This window comes from Vespula vulgaris, chromosome 24, assembly GCF_905475345.1.
Source record: "Vespula vulgaris chromosome 24, iyVesVulg1.1, whole genome shotgun sequence".
Taxonomy (NCBI): domain Eukaryota; kingdom Metazoa; phylum Arthropoda; class Insecta; order Hymenoptera; family Vespidae; genus Vespula; species Vespula vulgaris.
Window position 1 is genome coordinate 2,272,501 of NC_066609.1, and position 14,357 is coordinate 2,286,857.

The 14,357-nt window shown below is 33.1% G+C and overlaps 2 protein-coding genes across 6 annotated transcripts in view; one reads left to right on the plus strand and one right to left on the minus strand.

Annotated features, from left to right (window-relative positions):
- The window catches only part of LOC127072090 (troponin T, skeletal muscle), a 64,315-nt gene that overhangs the window by 3,466 nt on the left and 46,492 nt on the right, over nucleotides 1-14,357 (plus strand). The window lies entirely within an intron of this gene.
- On the minus strand, nucleotides 9,388-13,801 carry LOC127072091 (NADH-cytochrome b5 reductase 3). 5 transcript variants are annotated; one of them, XM_051012217.1, is made up of 5 exons: nucleotides 12,691-12,790; nucleotides 11,891-11,927; nucleotides 11,169-11,501; nucleotides 10,918-11,106; nucleotides 9,388-10,832 (listed from the first exon to the last, which is right to left on the minus strand). In XM_051012217.1, exons 2-5 carry the CDS (start codon nucleotides 11,909-11,911, stop codon nucleotides 10,449-10,451), a joined length of 927 nt encoding a protein of 308 aa, XP_050868174.1. In that variant the 5' UTR covers nucleotides 11,912-11,927; nucleotides 12,691-12,790; the 3' UTR covers nucleotides 9,388-10,448. The 5 variants fall into 5 exon arrangements, with proteins under 5 accessions (XP_050868174.1, XP_050868170.1, XP_050868172.1 ...); XM_051012213.1 differs by lacking the exon at nucleotides 12,691-12,790 and adding an exon at nucleotides 12,510-12,574; XM_051012215.1 differs by lacking the exons at nucleotides 11,891-11,927; nucleotides 12,691-12,790 and adding an exon at nucleotides 13,603-13,801.

Below are 14,357 nucleotides of genomic sequence, written 5' to 3' on the forward strand. Positions count from 1 at the left end.
CTCGAGACTACCTTTTAAATGTTCTAAATGTATAGTTTTATATTTATTAATTAATGTTAAAATAATCATTATCAAAAATAAAGATCGAAATTATCTCGTCTTATCAATTAGAAATAACAAGAAAAAGTTGATGGGCGAGGGTGGAAGAGAAAGTACGAGCAAAAAAGTTTCTACATTCTTTAAATTTACACTTTTTCGAGAATTCTTTTTTCTTTTTTTCATTCTTTCTTTTTTTCTTACATCTTTTTTTCTTTCATTCTTACATCATTTTCAACAAAACTAGTCTCTAAGAACTTTTAATAAACTAGAAACTTTTCTACCTTAACTTCTATTATCGTATTAACGTGACGAATAAATCTTTGATACAATAAATAAATAAAAAAAAAAGGAAGAAAAAAAATATATATATATTTCGTTAAACAATACAAGAAAAAGATGTAAATTTTAAACTATCTTCTTTTCGATATTCAAGGACTCGGAATCAGGTAAGTAAGTACTTACTTACTTAAGTATAATAACGACGCAACATCTAATCGTTCTAGGCAGGATGCCTCTCATGTGCCATTAGATTTTATCAAAGTGTATGTGTCTCTCTCTCTCTCTCTTTTCGTATGTATATATGTATGTAATCAAGTTAAGAATTTATATAAAACAGAGAGAGGATGATCTTGAACGATGCCGGCGGCTTGGCATAAAACTCGGTTACATAAAACAGACACGCATAGACTAAGGAAGCCCTTTTCGTTAACAATCCACCCCCACCCTACCCCCCTCCACCTACACCCCCCACTCTCTAATCCTCTAACCATTCCTCCTTTACCCCTCCCCTCCATTCCTCTCTCTTAACAATGGCGGAACATACTAGGAAAGTACAAAGAAGCCCCTTCGAGAAATTCTTTACATATGCATAGATCCCATAGTAAAAGAAAGGATACCATAAAAGATCGTCGACGCTCTCGCGACAGGAAGTTAGCTCTTTCCCTTGTCCGTTCTACGTCATAACACCGGCTTCCTTACTGAAAATGATTCGTAAGGAGCCATATTTGATTGTCAATGATCGGTTTGTACGTACTATCTCTTTATGTGTTTTCTTTTTTTTTTTTGTTTTTAATGAAGATTTGTAACACGTTTAATTGATATTTTTAAGCACGTTAATTAGATTTCAATATGAGCGATTAATTAATTAGAAAATAACATCTCTTAAACAAGGCTTTTAATATTTTATTTTATTTATTATAAATATTTGTTCTCAATATGTTCGATATTATACACTTACGTCTAATATCTACGTTCAAAGATTCTAATCATCTTCTAAATATAATCCTTCAAATTCTCTCGGTAACGAAACATTCATGAGAAATAATAACAATATTTACGTGTTAGTTATATATGGTTTTATGATTGTTCTCGTCCGATTTGATCGATTAGATCTAATCGTTCTTAATCCCATTCAAGTGTCATGTATCAATCAACAACTAAATTATTTTAATAAATATTTTACTTGAAGAATGGAGGAAGGTGGTTTAGACCGTCGGATCGAAGAAGTTTGGCCTAAAATTCTTAAGAGAATTCTAACTTAGATTAATAAGATTAGAAAGTTTGAAGGTTTACGACTACTCTCTCTTTCATTTCACCCTGTTAATTCCCATATCTCTGTTAACTATTCCTAACCAGAATACTTTTCGTGTTACTTCGATTATTATTTTTCGAAACACTAAAGTATACAATGATAAATTTATTTTTCAGGAGTAATACTAGGTCTTAATAATCATAAAACGAAATTACAATTTTTCTATTAATTTGTTTAATTTAAACAATATAAATAGGTTTAAATCGTTTACGTTATTCATATATATAAACGATATGTATAATAAACAAATCGTTTGTCAAGTTTATTATAGCACGAGAACGAATTATTCACGAGGACTGTTACAAATAATCTTCCGATAATCGATGATAAATCGATCAATTAATATCCGTATCAATTAAAATTATTTATTGCTCTTATATTGATACCAACAGGTATATATATATATATATATATATATATATATATTTATTACTACTGTACTGTTCAAATTACAAAGACTATATTAAGGTTCAATATATTGCGCTCATTTATATAAAATATAAAATTATATAAAATTATATATATATTTTTTTATACAAAAATTATATAAAAAATATAACGCTTAATCGAAAATGTGCTTAATCGTATTTGAGATGAAAAAGAAAAAAGAAAAAAAAATACGGAAAGAAAATTATGAAATTAAAAAAAAGAATATGTTAACAGAAACGATTTTGTTATTGACTTACTTGACAATTGACTTACGTACTATTTTCGGATAATAAATACATAATATTTTTAATAATATTTCGAACAAATATAGACATATATGTATAAGAGACACCCTGTATAAAAGATTTTTCATTTTAGCAACCCATCACTCCTTCCCTTCGCTCTTCTACCTTGTCCCCTGTCGCGTCATCTCATCGATACATGAGGGCCAACTAAGTACACGCATCGCATAATAAAATAACACACAGTTGACTATCGTGAGCAATAATCAAGGACATTGAATAGCACAGCAGGCATGCAGAGAGATATTCAATGGATATCTCGTGTGTTTTTGCACCCGACGCGATATTTCCCTGCAAATAAATACGAAACTTTGGGTTTAATCGATAGGAACATATATAACAGTAGGTATACATATATATGTATACATATATGTGAGAATAATTTTTGGGTCTGATTAAAAAAAAAAACAGAAGACGAGAAAAAAAATTGTACGCGTGTTTATTCATTCATTTATTTTTATTTTTTGTTTGTTTGTATGTTTCTTTTTTTTTACGATCAATAATTTTTTTTTAGAATTAAAATTAATCATTTCATCGATCGAAAAAAGAACAGAGAAAAGAAATTCTAATTTATTTATAAAAAAATATATCACACAGTTCCTCCCTCGTAATTATTTATTTATTTTTCTTTGATTTCTTTGATTTAATTGATTATAATTGATCTGCAATTATTATTTATTAAAAAGAAAAGAAAAAAGAAATGTTGTGGAGTTTACGATCGATTTGTTAAACAAAGTCACGCGATATAAAAATATCACGTAGATCTTTTATTCATCCCTCCTCCCCCATGATTATTTATTTATTTTTTCCTTTTTTACTTTTATAATTGATCTACAATTATTATTTATTAGTCAAAGAAGGAAAAAGAAAGAAATATTGTGGAGTTTACGATCGATTTGTTAAACAAAGTCACGCGATATAAAAATATCACGTAGATCTTTTATTCATCCCTCCTCCCCCATGATTATTTATTTATTTTTTCCTTTTTTACTTTTATAATTGATCTACAATTATTATTTATTAGTCAAAGAAGGAAAAAGAAAGAAATATTGTGGAGTTTACGATCGATTTGTTAAACAAAGTCACGCAGTGTTAGAAAAACACCGACCCACGTTTAACCAATTATATTTAGTCTCTCTGTTCAGTTAGATCCGGTTAGGTTCGGCACGGTTGATCCTTCTAACAGTTAGAAATCACCGGATTGTATGAGATGCGAGTGAGACTACTGTCAATTAGGAATTCGTCGCCCGCTTCCGATATCCGCTGAATCAGTCTTTCGGTATTCGTTCGCAAAACGTCAGCTAATTGCCACATAGAACGATTTGACGACAAGGAGAAGCCGTCAAATATCTTTCGAATATCTTCTAAAGCCGACAACGTGTCAATCTAATCGACCAAAATTCATATCCAAAAGGAAACGATACATCGATAATACCATCATTTATTTATTTTTTTTTATAATATATCCTTCTTTTTCCAAAGGTTATCATATTTTTATATTTAAATCGATAATAATTTTGACAAGAAAAAGAAATATCTAAATGAATCGATTTATTTTTTTTTTTCATGATCATACTTTTATTTAAACAAAGATGAAAAATTATTTTTCGTTTAAAAGTAGTTCATTCACAAAATAATAATATAATAAAATTGTTATATTTATTATAATATATCCAAACTATATATAATACATATAATAAATCTATATACATATATATTATAATAAAATTATTATAATATAAGTTACATAATAACTTTATTTATATATATACATATATATTATCTTATTATTATAATAAATATCTATACCTATATACCTATTCGTAATGCATATAACAAATCTATACACACACACACACACACACACACACACAAAATAAATAAATGAGAAAATTAATATTCCCAAGAAAAACTCGAGGGATGAAATTCGATCGAGAATCCTTCAGCGTGTACGAACACACGTTTCGGGACACACGATTATATAGCTGGTAGTTACTGGTGCTAAATTTTATCCGGGTAGCGATGATATTATTTAACAAACAAGCCGGATGGCGAGCTTAATAGAGTAGTGTTACAACTAATCCTCGCGTTCGACTTTAGCAGGCATGGCTGCAAAAGACAACCAACCAACCAACCAACCATTCAACCAACCATTCAACCAACCAACCAACCAACCAACCAACCGACCAACGAACCAAGCAAGCAAGCAAGCAAGAGAGATCTTATCCTATCCTTTGGTAATTAAGAGATTAAATCCTGTTGCCTGACACTGCTGTTCTTTTACAAGCTACAGCAGGCTGAATGCTTCTTTCTTTCACCTCTACCTCTCTCTCTCTCTCTCTCTTTTTTTAACCCTTCCTTCCTTCCTTCCTTCATTCTCCTTATTCCAAGGCTAAACGTTAGAAGAGCTTTTTCTTCTTTTTCTTTACTCTTTTTTTTTCTTTTCTTTTCTTCTTTTTAGATTTCTTTTTCATTTTTTCTTTTCGTCTTATTTTCCTTTTCTTCTTCTTCTGTTCTCCTACCATTGTTACCCGAATCGCATTAACCGAGTAAACTCTTACCTACCTTGCACAACCACCTTCTCTTGGTTCATACGATATCATATCGTTCTTCTTCTCTCGTGACTCGAGGACGCCATTATTTATTTCTTTTTCTTTTTTTTTCCTTTCTTTTCTTTTTCCTTCTTTTTTTATTCTTTTTTCAACCTCGTAGAAAAATCCTCTCATTGCTATAAGTATTCGCGTTTATGATTGAAAGTCTAAGTGAGACAACAATTATTATCTTAACGCGTAGGTATATTCAAAGTTAAAATTTTGATTAGATTGCTTTTTTTGTTTTCTTCTTCTTTTTCTTTTTCTTTTTCTTCGAGGTCATCCGCGAAAGAAATAATTGCGATGCCTCTTTTCTTTCTTTCTCTCTCTCTCTTTATTATTTTTTTTTTTTTCATTTTACATGACGCATCCAACCTTGCCATTCCATTCGTCAAAAATATTTCGCACGATCCGGCGAACCATTCATTGCGGCGAGAAAAGTTCTGTATAATAAATTTAAAAGAAAAAAAAAAGGAAAGAAATGAAAATTAAAAAAGAAAATATAAAAGAATGAAAAACGAAAAAAGTCGGATCGCATAAATGAGGAAATTCTTTTTTTACCGCCCATACAAAATCCTCGTCGTCGGTCGGTCCGATAAATTGAAGAGAGAGAAAAAAAAAGAAGAGGCGTTCGACACGATCGGTTATAGGAATACCAACCGAATAAAAAAATATATGTATTACGAAAAAAAAAAAAACACGCACATACGAAAAAATCAAAAGAGAGAAGGGGAGAAAAAAGAAACCAGAAAAGAAAAAACAAAAAACTAGACCGTGGTATCAATGAGGGGAGGTAGTAGATAGTGGTGGTAGTAGGAAAAGACAGAGGAAAAGAAGGGTGAGGAGGGTGAAAAGGGTGAAAAGGGTGAAAAGGGTGAGGAGGAGGTAGAGGGTGGGTATTAAGGATGGCAGACAGAGGATGAATTCGTCGATACGTAGGAACGCACGTACGTGTATATATACATCCATATATACATATATACATATCCTATGTATAGGTGGTGTGGTGTACGATGAGAAGGACACGTCTCGAATATTTTACCCCGGGACTTTTTCCACTTTAATTGATTCAATCGGCGAAAAACACGGTCGAGTCGAGTCGAGTCGAGTCGAGTCGAGTCGAATCGAATCGAGTCGAGTCGAGTCGAGTCGAGTCGAATCGAATCGGGTCGGGTCGGGTCGAGTCGGGTCGGGTCGGGTCGAGATGAGGTGAGATGAGGTGTGGTGAGGTGAGGTGAGACGAGGTGAGGGCGAGATGAGGTATGACGAGATGAGGTGAGGTGTGAGGCGTCCTCCAGGGGATTTATTCCAGCCCTAAAACCCACCCCACCACTCCCACTTCGTACACGATTCCAACAGCCAACCGCTGTAACGAGAAGCTGGAACCAACCACCCCCTTTCGATGGAAACGCCAACCCCTCTTTGTGGTTTCCTTCTTTTATCTCACTCTCTCTTTCTCTCTATCTCTCTTTCTCTTTCTCGCTCGCACAGGCGCGTATCCTATACATCTCTCTCTCTCTCTCTCTCTCTCTCTCTCTCTCTCTGTCTCTCTCTCTCTCTCTCTCTCTCTCTGTCTCTCTCTCTCTATCTGTTCAACTGCAACACACACCCCTGACAATCGTTGGAACGACACAGCAGGGTTTGCGATATAATATGGAAACATTTATACACAGAAGCATAATGCTGAGAAATGTTGTTGCTGGTTTGCGTAATCCTCCGTCGAAAGAGAGAGAGAGAGAAAGAGAGAAAGATATGTATGTATGTCTATGTGTGTATGTGTAAAAGAGAGAAAGAGAAATAGCGGAAAAGGGTTCAAGCGCGTCAGCGAGTTCGCACAGTTACTGCTGTTGCTATTGCTACTGTTATTGCTATTGCTGCTGCTTCTACTTCTGCTTATGCTTCTGCTTCTACTGCTCTGTTGCTTCTGCTTCTGCTTCTACTTCTACTTCTACTGCTACTGCTGCTGCTTCAAACTCTCGCAGATTTTCCGTTTGTTATTTTAATTAGAGCCTTCGGGGCCCCTCTTAACGAGAACACTGTTTCTCTTTCTCTCTCTTTCTCTCTCTCTCTCTCTCTCTCTCTCTCTTTCTGGTACATCGTTTCCTCGGATTATTTCGTCTCTTTCTCCAGAACGATAACTAAAACGTACAAGATGAGGATGAGGATAAGGGCGAGGATGAGAACGAGAGAGACACGATTGCGAGAGGTGATTATTTACGCGACAGAATCCCTCTCACTTCGAGAAAATTTATTATGAAAACTTTGTTGACTCGTTGTCGATTCCCGGTGGCGAGGAGGACTCGGGATGAAGGGGATAGAATATCGTTTTTTGTTTTTCTTTTTTCTTTCACTTTTTTCTCTTTCTTCCTTTCTTTCTTCTTTTCTTTCTTTCTTTCTTTCTTGCTTGCTTGCTTGCTTCCTTACTATCCTTTTCCTTTCTTTATCTCTCTATCTCTCTCTTTTCTCTCGTTAATTTTTTTCTAATTTATATTCTCCATGGGAGAAGAGCAGAGGAAGGGAGAGAGAGGGAGAGAGAGAGAGAGAGAGAAGAAAAAGGAAGAGATTTTTATTACCACTAAACTTGAAATTTCGTCGTCCTTGTTAAAAAATACGCTACCTTCTTCTCCTTCGCGAATTCGTCGTCCTCGTCGTTTCTTCCTTTTATTTATCCCTTTTTCTTTTTTCTTTTCTTCTTTTTTTTTCATAAATAAAAAGAAAAAAAGGGAGAGAGAGAGAGAGAGAGAGAGAGAAAAAAAATGTACGACAACGTAGTTAAAACGTCAAGTTCAGTTCTGTGTATTTTCGAGGGAAAATGGAATCCTTTTTTTCTTTTTGTTTTGTCCAAAGTCGACTTTATTTATCATTCCCCCTTCCCCTCCCTCTCGCCGAAGAAGAAAGAAAAAAAAAACTCGAAAACGGACTTTTTGCACCGTTTTAAGGACCGTTAAAAAGTCAAAATCCTTTCGACGTGAAAATTTTAACGTTGCTTCTTTCTTCTTTTTTTTTCATTTTTTTGCTCCTTTTTTTTTTTGTTTTTATTTATTCGGTCAGCGTCGGTCAGGGAAGATGGAAAAAAAAAACTGGAAGATCCGTAGTGGTCCCTTTTTACGGGACATTTTTATCCGTTAAAAAGAACCCTCTTCTTTCTGTTCCTCTGTGACTGTGGCTCGCGCGTCATATACTTTTTCAAAAATCCTCGTAAAAATATATATATATATTTATACCGTTGTTGGACGAAAAAAAAATCGACTTACGGTTTTTTCTCGATTTATTACTCCCGTGGCTTTTCTTCTTTTTCTTTGTCTTTTTTTCTGTTTTCTTTTTTTCTTTTTTGTTTTTTTTTTTTGGTCGAATTTTTTGTCATCTTGTTAATTTTCTTTTCATTTTTTTTTTCTCTCCGTAGCAAAAGAAGAGGCTAAAAAGTACCGTTTTTTTTCTTTCGCAGCTCGTACGTCAACATACGTACGTACATCTCCTTTACTTTTTATCAGAAAGAGTTCTTTCCTGAGGAAAGAATGAAAAAGAAAGAAAGAAAAGAAAAGAAAAAGAAGAAAAAGAAAAAGAAGAAAGATAAAGAAACAAAGAGAAAAAGAGAAGAGCAGGGGAAAAAATTCAAGCGCTTTTTAAAATTTCTAAATAAACGTTGCCTCAACATCGCATAGTAATATCTTCAAAATATTTTCGATCCAGCTACATATACGTTCTCTTGGATCAAAAACTAGAAAAGAAAGAAAGGAAAAAAAAAGAAGAAAAAAAAAAGAAAAAATATAAAACAGATCAGGAAGCAAGTAATCGAAGAAACAATAAGACCAAACGTTCCCGACGGTGGGTTAGCAAGGGTAATATTGATAAAATAAGGCCGATGGAATATTTTGAAATCGGATATTTTAATTTTGTAAATAGAGGAGATTATTTCGTCGATTTTTAGGGGTGAGAAAGGGGAGAGGAGAGAAGACAGGGTATTGTGGCGGTAAAGAAGTATAGAAGGGTAGGTGGAGTCTTTCACAGAGGTTTTTTTTTTTTTTAAAAAGCTCCATTTAATGACCCGGATGCGGATAGCTCCACCTAATAGTGTCGTATTAGATTCCAAAAGGAGCTACCTCCTTCTAACGATTTCAAAGTAATACCGCGATTTCTTCTAAACCCCGTTGCTAGAGACGATCCTGTACAAGACGATCTCGTATCACGTTACAATTCTTTATTCCAACCCTCTTACCACCCCCTTCAGCGCTGTCGAATATAATTCGACGATTTTTATCAAGAGAGGAGCCTACTTTCCTTAAGGGTTTCCCGAACCCTATTGGAGGGTTACATCTTAAAAAAAAAAAGGAACGATTTCCCATTCTTGTTCTCATCGATATCCACCACCACCACCTGAACCCTTCAAACTTTTCCACTTTATATCGTCGTTCGTGGTACGAATCAATATAATGTCTTTCCTTTTCGTTTTTTTTGTTTTTTTTTTATTTTTTTTTCATTTTTTATTTTTTTTGTTCTTTTTTTTTTGCAACACGATCACGTTTATATTCATACACGTAATATTTATCGTGACATATAAATCGATCATTCGCTTCTTAAACATACCCAAAGGATTTTTATTCTAAACATTTTCGAATAACAAGCTTCGATTTTTGATATAATATATACTATCGATGTATTTTTTTTTTCTGTGGATGTGTGTGTGTGTGTGTTCGTGTGTGTTCGTGTATATAGGTACACTTGGAAAATGATCGTAGTAATTTAATAATAATACAAAGTGAGAGATAAAGAGAGAAAAAAGAGAGATAATTGAAGTAATTTGTACTCTTTGTAAAAATTCGTAATAAATCTAACTTATACCTTCTCGAATAATTAAATAGTAAACTTTCGGTTAATAGAATATATCTATATAACAATATAATACGTGTACATTCGGTGTTTAACAATTGGATCGGTTTAAAACTTTCTTTTCATTTACATTTATCTTAAACATCGATCATTCGAAATTATTTTTCTAAAACAGATTGTTACGTAAGAATGTAAGATGTATATATAAAAAAAAAGTGTATAACATCACTGTAAAATGCACCTTTGTATCGGAGAACGGATATATTCAAATTTATGCGAGTGTCTTTTTAAATAGCGTCGTATAGTTATAGCTGCACAGATATAAGTGTACGATTGTTAAGCTGTATATCATATCTTAGTAACTTAATAATATAATATTGTATCAAAAAAGAAATTGGTCGTAATATCAATAATTGTAAATGCTTTAAAAACGAACTTAAATACTGTCTTTGGATGTGACTATATGTTAATATCAAAATCCTAAGTATAAAGAAAACAAATATTTCTTAATATTTAATAAGAAATGTTAATGTAAACTGTGCAGCTAAATAATGCTTTTACCTCCCCATTGAAAAATATAAACTGTCTATGTTTTGAACAAGAAATATGCTACAAGCATAATGTATTAAATAAATGCAATCTACTTGATGCGACAAAAAAAATATGTGTTTAATAAGCAAATCGCAATTTGGTATCGTAGCCTAACTTGTCCAAATTAGGATTGCAAGCCATATTTATCATCGGTACTGGACCACACATTAATACAATAGTATCGGGAGATGGTGGCAACATATGTTCTTTTATCATGTCTGCGTTAATATGTCCCGTACTATAGGGCCAATTTTCCCCACCATTATCTATCGTATACCATATCTTAAATTTATCAGAATGATTTTTAGCAATGTCATCCAATTCATCTCGCAACAATATATCCTTTTCTGTTTGATTAGCAAAAAGTAAGGAAACTTGAGTTTCATCCGCAGGATCTTTTATTATAGCTCTAACCAACTGCAACATCGGCGTAATGCCAGTTCCACCGGCTAACATAACAACCTAAAAAAGAAAGATATTATAGATCTTCTTCTTTTGATATCGATAACAATGTTATTTGAAGAGAAGAAAAAGAACGTATAAAAACCTTCTTAACGTCGTAATCAGTTGGTGGATCCTTCCTGAGAAGCTTAATAGAGAATTTCCCACGTCCTTTATAAACAAGACGACCAGACGGACCCCTGATATCTATGGTATCACCTATTTTCATATTTTCCAAATGCTGAGACATTTTACCACCCTCAGGGAATTTAGGATGTACGTTTTTAAAATAAACCTAAGAATATTCTTTTGATTAAATACCTGTATAAAATATCACACGGTATACAATTTAAATACCTTAATAACGAGATCGACATATCCGTGGTCGTCGTCGCTGGAAACAGGAGTATAGGAACGTATAACGACTTCATCGCCGATCTTAGTAGTCAAATGTATATGTTGTCCAGTAGGAAGACCAAGAACATGATCCTCCGTTGGCAAACCGAATCTAAACTTCCTAGTGTCATGACTTATAACATCTTTCCGTATCAATGGTACGCTATATTTGACAACCGGGTCGACCAACAATACAGGATTCTTTTTCTTCTTTCCTTCGACTTTGGATACGTAAAACTTAATGGCAAGACCTATAGCAGCAATAGTACCCACTGCAGCTAATACTGGCAAAATCTAAAAAAAAATGTTATGAATAATTGTATGAAATTATCTATTAAGAAAAAAATATATATCTATGACAATCAATTTCATATATATCAAGAAATTAAGAAAGAAGTAAATTAAGAAAGAAAGAAAGTAAGAGAAAAAAGAAAGAAAAAAAGAAAGAAAAAAGGAAAACCTAGTATTACGTCAGCATTGATTTTTGTATCTCGCACAGGTCTCTCCGACATTCTAATCGAAAAAAGATGATCCTCTAAAAGAATAATACATACGAAATTCCTCTCAGTAACATCGGCCGACATTGAATTATTAATACTCTTAAAGATCGAACTCGAATTAATTCAAAAATGTCATTAAATATTCAATCTATAATCTCGCATAATATCGTTCGCGTAACTTACCAACGAACGCAAGGCTGACATCGTGATTAACTCGTTGCTGCACGTGGTGATAAATTCACCCGTTAGAAGAGAGAAATATATATATATAGAAACATATATATGAATATATATATATATATATATATATTCATATATATATATATATCGTGCAGTAGAAACGATGGAGACGAAGGTCAAGATAGTTCCTCGTTAAAAATTATATCGAAGGAAAGAAATCGAAGGAGGGGATGAAAAAATAATACAGTTGAATAAAAAAAGAAAGACAAAAAAAAGAGAGAGAGAGAGAGAGAAATAGAGAGTTACTCTTTACTGCGAAGATACGAACGAAATTCAAAGAGATCAAACGTATTCTAAATTTCGGTAGTACGTCATAGAAAAGGAACGAAGATAGACGAAGTAAGAGAGAGAGAGAAAGAGAGAGAGAGAGAGAGAGAGAGAGAGAGGGAGGGAGAAAGATAGACGAACAGATAGAAAAAGATAGAGAGAGACAGAGAGATAAAGAGAGATAGAGAGAGAGAGAGAGAAAGGCGTAGAAAGACAAGCAGCAATTTCTGATGCGCGAATAGTCGACACGAAGGGTCACAACGGGGCGCTAACCCTTTAAAATAGAATCCGTTACCCTCGATCTAAGAACGGTTCTACACGTCCGCCATTATTTATAGATCGCATTACTGGACGCATAGCGCGAGCTTCAAATTATTCATTCGTTTTTCGTTTCTTTCTATATCTTTCTGTCTTTCTCTCTTTCTCTCTTTCTCTCCGTACGTCTTTCTCTTTCTTTTTCGATCCTATCTACACACCTGGATCCATTTTGGCACAGTAACAACCTCTTGAGAATTTTCGATTGTCATGATCGCATCGACTCTTCCTTGACGAATAACCAACTAATTAATCTCGTTAGAAGATCTTTATATTTATTCTCTCTCTCTCTCTCTCTCTCTCTCTCTCTCTCTCTCTCTCTCTCTCTTTCTTTCTTTCTCTCTTTATGTTTCTTTATATTTATCTCTCTTTTTATTTCCCTCTCTCTCTCTCTCTCTCTCTCTCTTTCTCTCTCTCTCTTTCGCCAAATCGATAATTTCGATTACGTGGCAATTAACGCAATATTACGCTAGCAGCGAAAAGGTTAATCGCCGTTAAAGGTCAAAAGGCTGACGTGTGTCATACCGCCATATTGATGAAGATGGCGCGACATTCGATGGCGCGATATCTTTTTTAAATTTCTAATGACTTATCTTTAAGCATTATCGACACTTGAATATTAATGCGATTCTTATTGATTTAATCATATTATCATATAATGTACTTTCGTTTAAATTTTAATTGATTAGTTGAATCTTTTATTGAAACTACATCGCGATTAATCAGAATGAATTTATTTGCGTATTTAATAGTACTTATACATCTTTAAATTAGATCAATATATTCGTTACGAGTTATTTGTTGGACTCGATCGATCATCGAGATTACTTAATCTAACAATCGGTTAAAAATATTTTCACGTGTCATGAGATACTTGGTTTCTTTTAGAAATTGCACGTGCTATGTATTAACACACACACATACATATTTATATGTTCATATGTTTATTTTTCTTTCTTTTTTTTTACTTTTTAAATACCAATGCAACGACATTGTGACACGGTAATAATATATTTATATCAATTGTACGCATATGCTATCAATGATGATAGGTTATATGTACATTGATTTACCTTATACGTTTTCGTTTCTGCATCTATGTTATCCATTTTGTCAAATATAGATTACAAAAAAAAAAAAGACAAAGAAGATGATAATTATGATTTTTATCGTAGAATTCTATTTCACTTGTAAAAAAGGAATATGCTTTAATAAATTAAAGTACAATGACGATACGTAAACGTAACATTTGCTGCTGGACGACGGTCCATTAATGACTGACGAAAGAATATACTATTTATTGTCGATTACTCACGTAGACATCTATATAACGGGTGTCCCGAAGTTTCGTTTTATCTATAAATTTACGGTATCATGGTTAATGAAAATTTAATGATATTGCAGTTTGTCATGCGATTAGATATAATTGTATATCGTGACGTATCAATCTATCTTGCTATATTATTAGATGAGTTTGGAAAAAAAAAGAAACGAAAGAAATTATATCCTCGAGCTCTATCAACGCCTGTGAATTCTTTTATGGATTAGTGTTGTATTCGTGTAAAACATTTCGACGAATAATTTGTGTATAGAAATATTTTTCTTTCTTTCTTTTTTATTTTTTTTTTTTTTTTTTATTTAATCGAGTCTTCAAAATTCCCGCTAAATTTTTATTTCTACAACGTAACGACATCTGGTAGGTTTGCATTTAATTATCAATTTTTTGAAATTCGCTACCAGATTGCGCTTCGATCATCGCGAATTTGAGCAATCTGATAGGACAAGTTAAATAATGTTGATTATTCTCTCTTATGCTTCTATTTATGTC

Bases quoted from the DNA above. Each gene is read 5' to 3' on its own strand.
- LOC127072091 (XM_051012213.1), bottom strand. From the start codon at position 12,571: ATGCGTCCAGTAATGCGATCTATAAATAATGGCGGACGTGTAGAACCG. The intron at 11,928-12,509 runs GTAACGGATTCT...CACCACGTGCAG, and splicing joins GAACCGTTCTTAGATCGAGG to CAACGAGTTAATCACGATGT. The intron at 11,107-11,168 runs GTATTTAAATTG...GAATATTCTTAG, and splicing joins ATGTCGATCTCGTTATTAAG to GTTTATTTTAAAAACGTACA.